The sequence below is a fragment of the Dipodomys ordii genome, unplaced genomic scaffold (genome assembly GCF_000151885.1).
Source record: "Dipodomys ordii isolate 6190 unplaced genomic scaffold, Dord_2.0 Scaffold191, whole genome shotgun sequence".
NCBI lineage: Eukaryota > Metazoa > Chordata > Mammalia > Rodentia > Heteromyidae > Dipodomys > Dipodomys ordii.
Genome location: NW_012267407.1, coordinates 420752 through 429194, shown reverse-complemented (window position 1 = coordinate 429194; position 8443 = coordinate 420752). Strand labels below are relative to the sequence as shown.

General features: G+C 59.0%; 1 protein-coding gene across 1 annotated transcript in view; it reads left to right on the top strand.

Annotated features, from left to right (window-relative positions):
- The window catches only part of Zscan5b (zinc finger and SCAN domain containing 5B), a 5737-nt gene extending 1813 nt beyond the window's left edge, over positions 1 to 3924 (top strand). The window contains exons 3-6 of the mRNA XM_013034512.1: positions 1070 to 1508; positions 1602 to 1772; positions 2465 to 2642; positions 3242 to 3924. Of these exons, the coding sequence (XP_012889966.1) occupies positions 1070 to 1508; positions 1602 to 1772; positions 2465 to 2642; positions 3242 to 3924 (1471 nt within the window). The remainder of the gene's footprint in view (positions 1 to 1069; positions 1509 to 1601; positions 1773 to 2464; positions 2643 to 3241) is intronic.
- The last annotated feature ends 4519 nt before the right edge of the window (positions 3925 to 8443 follow it).

Sequence of the window (8443 nt, the reverse complement as noted above, 5' to 3'; positions counted from 1 at the left end):
TGTGTCACACGGCCTTGGGCGGGATCCACGGATGGAACCATGGCCTGGGCCTGGCTCTTGTGGGGGAAGGGAGCGCTCTTGTGGGGGACTGGCTCTCGTAGGGGGCCCTAGCTCTCAGGGGTTCCCACCTGCGTCCCCCACCCGGAGCTCTAGCCCCAGGCGTTGCCCCTCACAGGCCCGGGGAGCCCTGGTGACCCCAGCCCTCCATGTTTTCTGTGTGACAGGGGGTCATGAGTCACGGCGCAGGGCAGCGTCCCCTCTCAGGCCCAGCACTCCCTGCCACCCACTGTGCCCCTGCCCCCAAACACAACCCCAGAGGGCTTGCCCACCCACCCCACACAACCGGCCCTCACTTCGCCCTTTTCCTTTTTCTTTTGGTTGGTTGTGGGGCTTGAACTCTGGGCCTGGGCGCTGCCCCTCAGCTCTTCAGCTTAAGGCTAACGCTCTACCACTTGAACCACAGCATCACTTCCGGCCTTTTCTGCTTATGTGGTGCTGAGGAATGGAATCCAGGGTCTCATGCATGCAAGGCAAACACTCTACCACTGAGCCACCTTCCCAGCCCTTCCCTTTTCTTTTCTACCAGTTCTCTAGATCATAGAGAGAGAGAGAGAGAGAGAGAGTGTGTGTGTGTGTGTGTGTGTGCATATGCTTACCAGTCCTGGGGCTTGAACTTGGGGCCTGGGCACTGTCCTGGAGCTTCTGCGCTCAGGACTGGTGCTGTGCCACATGAGCCACAGCTCCACCCCTGGCGTGGTGGGGGTGGTGGTGGTGGTGGTGGTAGTGGTTGATTGGGCACAGAGTCTCTGGGATTTGTCTGCCCCAGGTTGGCTTTGAACCTGGATCCTCAGCTCTCTGCCTCCTGAGTAGCTGGGATTGTCTTTCTTTTGGATGGAGTTGAGCATCTGGTCCGGGTGGGTACCTCCTGCCCCGAAGGAGCTGCCCTGGGGGCCCTGGGTCTCACTGGGGGGGGGGACGCGAGGCCTGGCCCGGCTTGCAAGGCCAGGGAACAGCTCGGTGCTGACTCCACTCTGCCCTGTCCTGAGTGGTGTTGTCTTGGTCTTTGCAGGCTGGAGCTGGAGCTCGGAGCCACAAGCATGCCTGGTGAGGCGCAGCGTGAGGAGGGGCGGATGGCGCTCCCTCTGTGGGGCGACGCGGCCGGCCCTGCGGGGCCCAGCGAGGCCCGGCACGACGGCCCCTGCCCCCCGTCGAGGGACTCCCCAGAGCCGCATGACCCGGACACCGAGAGATGGCACCTGTCATTTCGGCTGTTCAGCGCCCCCGTGGACACCCACCCTGTGCAGGTGCTGTGGCAGCTGTGGGAGCTGTGCCACCTCTGGCTGCGCCCTGACCTGTACAGCAAGGAGGAGATGCTGGAGCGGCTGGTGATCGAACAGTTCCTCCTCTCCGTGCCCGAGCACCTGCAGGTGCTGGTGAAGGAGAGCGGCGTGCGCCGCTGCCGAGACCTGGAGAAGCTACTGAGGCACAGCTGGGAGCCCACCAAGTGGGTAAGTCTCAGGCTTGGTGGGAGGAGGGCAACCGAGAGCCTCCGGATGGATTCCCCAAGGCGTCGGGACTGACGGCTTTGCATGGATCCGCAGGTGGTTGTGGATGTGGAGGGGCAGCAGTGCCTGGAGCCCGTGTCCCAGCTGCAGGAGGGCAGAGCTGAGGCGGAGGTGGAGGACCAGGAGGACAAGGCCGATGAGGCCAAGGAGGAGGACGGTGCCATCGACCTGACGGCCAAGCCCCGGCCGCCCCGCAACCAGGAGCCGGTGAGCTGCCCAGAAGCTGGAGGGAGGGGGTTGATCTGGGGTGGGACCGGGCCACAGGTACCCCTCATAGAGGCCGAGTCCTCCAGCACAGGCTCAAGACAGAGGGACTTAAATCCCGAAGGAGCTTCGTTCACTCCACCCTAGAAGCCCGTGAGCGCGCTTTGCCATGGGTGGTGGCAGCCGCAGGTTTGGTTTTGTGTGTGCGCTGGTGTCGGGACTTGAACTCAGGGCCTGGGCTCTGTCCCTGGGCTTCTCTGCTCAAGGCTGTCACTTCACTGCTTGAGGCACTTGCTGGCTTTCTTTTTTTTTTTTGGATGGCTGATTGGAGATAAGAGTCTCCCAGACTTTCCTGCTCAGGCTGGATTTGAACTGTGATTCCCCAGAGCTCAGCCAGGAGCCACTGTTCCCACTGGCAGTTGGGGTTCCGGGTGTCAGGCGGGCTGGTGCAGGGGGTGCTGCCCTGCCTGGCTCCCAGGAGGTCAGTGAACCCCCGCACACCCATGCCGCGTCCTCTAGTCAGAACCAGGGAGTCGTGGGGAGACCAAGTCCTAGCCTCCAGGAGGTGGAGCTGGGTGGAAAGGCCTGTGCAGCACAGCTGGGCACGCTTCCCAAAGCGAAGTGAGGGCTTGGGTTTTGGAGTCACCTCGTGAGCCCCCCCACACACATTGTAACCCAAACATCAGCTTTTGCAGGAGGACAGCATCCCAGTGGAGGTCATGGCGGGAAGCAGCGGGGGCCAGCAGCACTCACAGAGCAAGAACGTGGAAAAGGCGGAGGCCATGAACATAGCCATGGAGGAGGATGACACGGGGGGAGACAGGACTGGGGCGCCGGGCCCATCCCCTCAGCCTCTGTCCCTGCAGGGCCCTGGTGAGTCCTAGCCCCCTGCTCCCCAGGGAGGCAGATCCCCATTTCTCAGCATGTCACCCCAACTTCCTGCACGGTCCTGCACACTCTTCCTCGGGGCTAATCCCAACACCTTTTACTTCATTGTATTTTATTTTTGGTTTTGTCCTGGGTCTTGAACTCATGGCATGGGCACTGTCCCTCAGCTCTTCAGCTCAAGGCGAGCCTCTACCACTTGAGCCACAGCACCACTTCCGGCTTTTTCTGTGTATGTGATATTGAGGAATCCAACCCAGGGCCTCATGCATGTGATGCGAGCACTCTACCACTAAGCCACCTTCCCAGCCCCCATTTTATTTTTTTTCTTGTCCTCACCTGGGACCTGAACTCAGCTGGGGCTCTCAGCTTTCAAGGCTCCCAAGTGCTCTACCTCTTGAGCCACAGTGCCACTCCTGGCTTTTGGCTGGTTCATCAGAGACAAGAGTCTTCTGGATGGGGCTAGCTCTGAACTGTGATCTTCGGATCTCAGCCTCCTTGGTGGCTGGGATTACAGGCGTGAGCAGTGGCACCCAGCTGTTGAAATGCTCTTGGTTTACACGTGGCCCCACACCTTCTTCTGGCAGATGCAGCAGAGGGGGAGCCGAGGAGCCCCCACGAAGAGGCCAGCACCCCTGCAGCTGCCGGCCACCAGAGAGATTTGGCTGAGGCCGGGAGAGCTGAGAGGAGGCCCAGCCACTCACCGGGGTCCTCGGAAGAGTCCCCGAGCCCGGAGGGGCCAGGGGGCCGGCCCAAGGCTCCTGGAGGCCGGCAGCACCAGTGTGGAGAGTGCGGGAAGTGCTTCCAGTACAAGTCGCAGTTCGTGATCCACCAGCGCACGCATTCGGGGGAGCGGCCGTTCTGCTGCCACACGTGTGGCAAGGGCTTCATGCAGCCCTCAGACCTGCGTGTGCACCTGCGCATCCACACCGGCGAGAAGCCCTACCAGTGCCGCATCTGCCTCAAGCGCTTCACTCACGAGTCCACGCTGCTGGGCCACCGGCGTGTGCACACCCGCGAGACGCCCTTCCGCTGCGCAGATTGCGGTGCGGCCTTCAGCCACCGTGGCAACCTCAACGTCCACATGCGCATCCACACCGGAGAGAAGCCCTATGCCTGCCGCCACTGTGCACTTCGCTTCCGCCAGCTTGGCACCTGCCGGCGCCACGAGCGGCGTCACGGGAAGGGGGCGGCCGCCCCGGCCCCCAACCCACCTCAGGCCCCCTTGCGGGGGGATGCGGGGAGCCGGGGGCCCGGTGCTGCACAGTGACCAGCCTGCCAGGGCGAGCCCTGGGCTGGCATGGGTGGAGCGAGGACTCAGGACTCCCCCTCTCAGTGCTGGGACTACAGGCAGGTGCCACCACACCCGGCCTGCATCTTCTCCTCTCTTAGTTCCTTGGCTCGCACCGCCGTTCTGCTGGTGAGCCTGGGTTCCTGGAATGCAAGATTCTGTGGGGAGGTGGGCACCCGTGGCTCACGCCAGCCATCCCAGCTACTCAAGGAGGCTGGGATCTGAGGATCGCAGTTTGAAGCTAGCCCGGATACTCTCCAGCTCCAATGAGCTACCACCAAAGCTGGAGTTGGAACTGCGGCTCAGGTGGTAGAGTGCAAGCTCTGAGAAGAAAAAGCTTGTGGACAAGTGCCCAGGTCTTGAATTCTACACCCAGGCTTGAAAAAAGAAAAGGTTCATTAATTCATTAATCAATGAGGCCCTTTGCCAGTGATTCTAGAAATGCCCAGCAGGTGGCATGAGAGGCCCCGGTGACCTGAGGTCAGGGACACACCGTCCCCCTCCCCCCCCCCCAACCCCAGGAAATCGGCCACCCTGAGCATCTTCTCACAGACCTGCTGGCCTGGGAGAATGAAAATGTCTGTCAGACAGCCGGGCACTGGTGGCTCATGCCTTGTCATCCTAGCTACTCAGGAGGCTGGGTTCTGAGGATTGTAGTCAGAAAACTAATAGTAGCAGTGTGGACTCAAGTGGTAGAGTGCTAAAGCTGAAGAGCTGAGGGACAGTGCCCAGACCCAGAGTTCAAGCCCCATGACCACCACCACCAACAAAAAAAGTCTGTCTGAGCCCTGAGTCCATTTTTGATGTCACTGGGTTGCCAAAGGCTGGGTTTTGACAGCTGTCCAGGCCCAAGAACTCCACCTGTGGTCTGGGGCCAGCCCAGGAGGAGACCCCAGTGGGAGCCTCCCTCGCTGACTTTGACTTAGGTCACCCTGCCTCACCCTGGGCCTGCAGCCCATGTCCTTGTTCTTGTGCTATGGAGACCATGCTTAGTGTGTGCCAAGGGACAAATGCCACCCTCTCCAGCAACGAAGGCAGTGATCTGTTACCCTACCTCTGCCCAAATAAAACGCTTTCAAACAATCACTCATGTGTGATGTGGCTGTGTATATGCTTTTGCTTCCACATAAACTTTAGAAGCAGATTAATAAAGTCTACTTGGAAGTCTCCTTCAAAGAAAAAAAATAGAGTAGATTAATCATACAAAGGGGTTTCCTTTTTTTTTTTTTTTTTTTGGTCAGTCGTGGGGCCTGAACTCTGGGCTTAGGCTCTGTTCCTGAACTCTTCAGCTCAAGGCTAGTGCTCTACCACTTGAGCCGAGCCACAGGGCCACTTGTGGCTTTTTCTGTTTATGTGGTGCTGAGGAATCAAACCCAGGGCCTCATGCATGCAAGGCAAGCACTCTACCACTGAGACACCTTCCCAGCACCATTCCTTCATATAATTGATTAAATTCGACCCTATTATTTTCTCAGGGGTCTTGAATTTAGAGCTTGGGTGCTGGCACTTAGCTTTTTTTTTTTTTTTTCCAGTCCTGGGGCTTGAACTAAGGGCTTGGGTGCTGTCCCTGAGCTTCTTTGTGCTCAAGGTTAGCGCTCTACCACTGGAGCCACAGCCCTACTTCTGACTCCTTCTTGAGTAGTTTATTGGAGATAAGACTTTCCTGCCCCGGGCTGACTTTAAATCCCATCCTCAACTCAGCCTTCTGAGTAGGTAGGATTACAGGTATGAGCTATGGGCACCCAGCTCTCCATTATTCATATGCTGACATATATTTGGGCACTAATGGGATTTGAACTCAGAACCTTGGGCTTGCTAAAAGCAAGACACTTTGCCCCCATGAGCTGTGCTCTCCGCTCCTGAAAGCCTCTAGCATTGGAGACTTGAGTTTGAATTAAATTCACCATTTGGGTGAATTCTTACAGTGGGAAAAGTTCACAAAGTTGTCTCTCCGCTGGGACTCACTGGCTCCTGGGGCCCGGGCTGAGAGCTGACAGGAGTGAAGTCGGCCTAGCCATTCACGGAGACCTGGAAACTTTCCACGCTGTTATCAGACAAAACAACAAGGCCCCAGCCCCGGGAGCACAGAGCCCTGCTAATGGAGCCCTCCGTGCCCTCCTGCTGTCCCTTATAATTGACTCCCCGAGGCCGGCCTGATCTCCTTGGGCCCGGCTGGTTCAGTGCCCTAATGAATTCCACAGCCCCGAGGTCGCAGGTGTCCCAGACTTTCAGGGCCCCTGTGGGGTTCGTTACCGCCAACTTCTAATGAGCCCTGGGCGGCAGGGCTGGCGAGGCTCTGTTCCCGCATCAGAAAGTTCACTGGGGTCTGGAAAGCCGTTTCTCCCACGGCCGCCCAGGGCTTGTGTCCCCTGGGCCTGCAGTGCCTCCCATGCTCTGATCTTCAAGGAGAGGAGCATGTGGCCCTGCCTGGCATGCCTGGAAACTACACACTGGGTCTCCTGCCCTGCCCTATCCTCGCGCATGGCTGGGCACCCGGTGTGGATCGTGCGGCAGTGGGGGCCCTGGTACTGAACGCAGGGCCTCCAGCTTGCTGTGAGGGGGGCTGTAAAAGCCATGTTGAGAATCATGGGCACAGCTGTGCCTCAGTATCGATGGGGGGAGGGCTAGAACCCCAAGTCACATACTCCTAATCCTGCTCCCTGCTCACTCTGAACCTGCCTGTGCCTGCCAGGAGCTGTGACACCTACACTTCTCCCACGCCACGGGACATACTGCATCCCTCAGAAATGAAAAGAGCAGGGTCCCAGTGGCTCACGCCTGTCATCCTCACTACTCAGGAGGCGGAGATCTGAGGACTGAGATTCAAAGCCATCCTGGGCAGGAAAGTCTGTGACACTCTGATATCCACCAGAAAACTGGAAGTGGCGCTGTGGCTCAAGTGGTAGAGCACTCGCCTTGAGCTGAAGAGCTGAGGGACAGCGCCCAGGCCCAGAGTTCAAGCCCCATGACAGACAAAAAAAAAAAAAGGAGAAGAAAAAAACGCCCAGCGTGTTCAGAAGTGGAGTCACGGGTATTTTGTTTTGTTCTTGTCGGGCACGACCTGGGCTGGCTTTGAACTGGGATCCTCAGACCTCAGCCTCCGGGGTAGCCCTGGACGAGGAGTGGGGGGAGGCCCAGGCTGTGGGGAGACTGGAGAGAGGATGGAGAGGTCGGGACTGGATGATGTAGGTAGAGAGTGGAGCCAGATGGATGGGCAGGGCCGGGGGTCAAGATGAACCCCAAGTGCTGGATATGGGGCTGGGCAGGGTCGGCAGGGCAGGCATTCTGCCCGTAGGCCCACATCCGCACCCCTCCTCGGCCGGCCCTGTGCCACACACACACACCCCACAGAACTCTGGGCTTTTCAGCAGCACTGCCACCTGTAAGCCCCGGGCAGACTTCCAGAACTTTCTGGTGACTGGCTCTGTCTTTGAGCCAAATACTGAGACCCTCCTACAAGAGGGATGGCGCTGGCCTCTGGCTGCACTTCTGAGGAACCTCCGGTGACAGGTGAGGGACCCAAGACCACTGCAGGCCCTGGCTCTTCCTCCCTCCCCCTCCTCCCCTCCTGTCCTCCTCCTCCTCCTCCCCCTCCTCGCCATCCCCCTCTTCCTCCCTGTCCTCTTCCTCCTCCCCCTCCTATGTTCTGTCCCCTCTTCTTCCTCTTCCTCCCTGTCCTCCTCCTCCTTCTCTTCCTTCTCCTCCTCCCTGTCCTCCCCATCCTCCTCTTCCTCCTCCCCCTCCAACCTATGTTCTGTCCCCTCTTCCTCTTCTTCCTCCCTGTCCTCCTCGCTGTCTTCCTCCTCCTTCTCCCCTGGATGGAATCACTTCCATGAGCTTCTTCCTGAGTCACTATTTGGGGAAACTGAGGCTCAGACAGATAAAGTTGCAGACGCAAGTCCATGCTGCTGTGTGGGTGGGGACAATGGGAACAGTGGGGACAGAGACCCCTTCACACCCCAGCTGGGCCCCGGCCCCAGCCTGTCTTGGCTCTTGGAACCTGTGTGGACATGTCACCTTGCTGGGCAGAGGTGATAAAAGTAGTCAGCTGTGTGCCTGTCTTGGGGCTGGAACTCAGGGCCTGGGGGCTGTCCCTGACTAGCTTTTGTGCTCAAGGCTGTGCTCTACCCCTTGAGCCACAGCTCCATTCCTGGCTTTTCAGTGTCTCCAACTTTGCTGCTTGGGCTGGCTTCCAATTGGGATCCTCAGCTCTCAGCCTCCTGAGTGGCTGGGATTGCAGGTGTGAGCCATGGTGCTCAGCTCCAACAGTTTATATCGAGTTTCCTGTGCTAACGGAGGTCTGGGACTCAGTTGGCTACGGTCTCTCACACAGGTGAGGCCACAGTTCAGAGGCTGGCCAGCCCCAGGCACAGCACGGCTCGGCTCCTGCCCTGGCTTTAAGATCAGTCAGACGCAAAGGAAGAGCCAGGCCCTGGGGCAGAGGCCGGCTTGGGCAGTGACGGCCGCGGGGCGGGTGTGGGCAGTGAGCCGAGGCCGG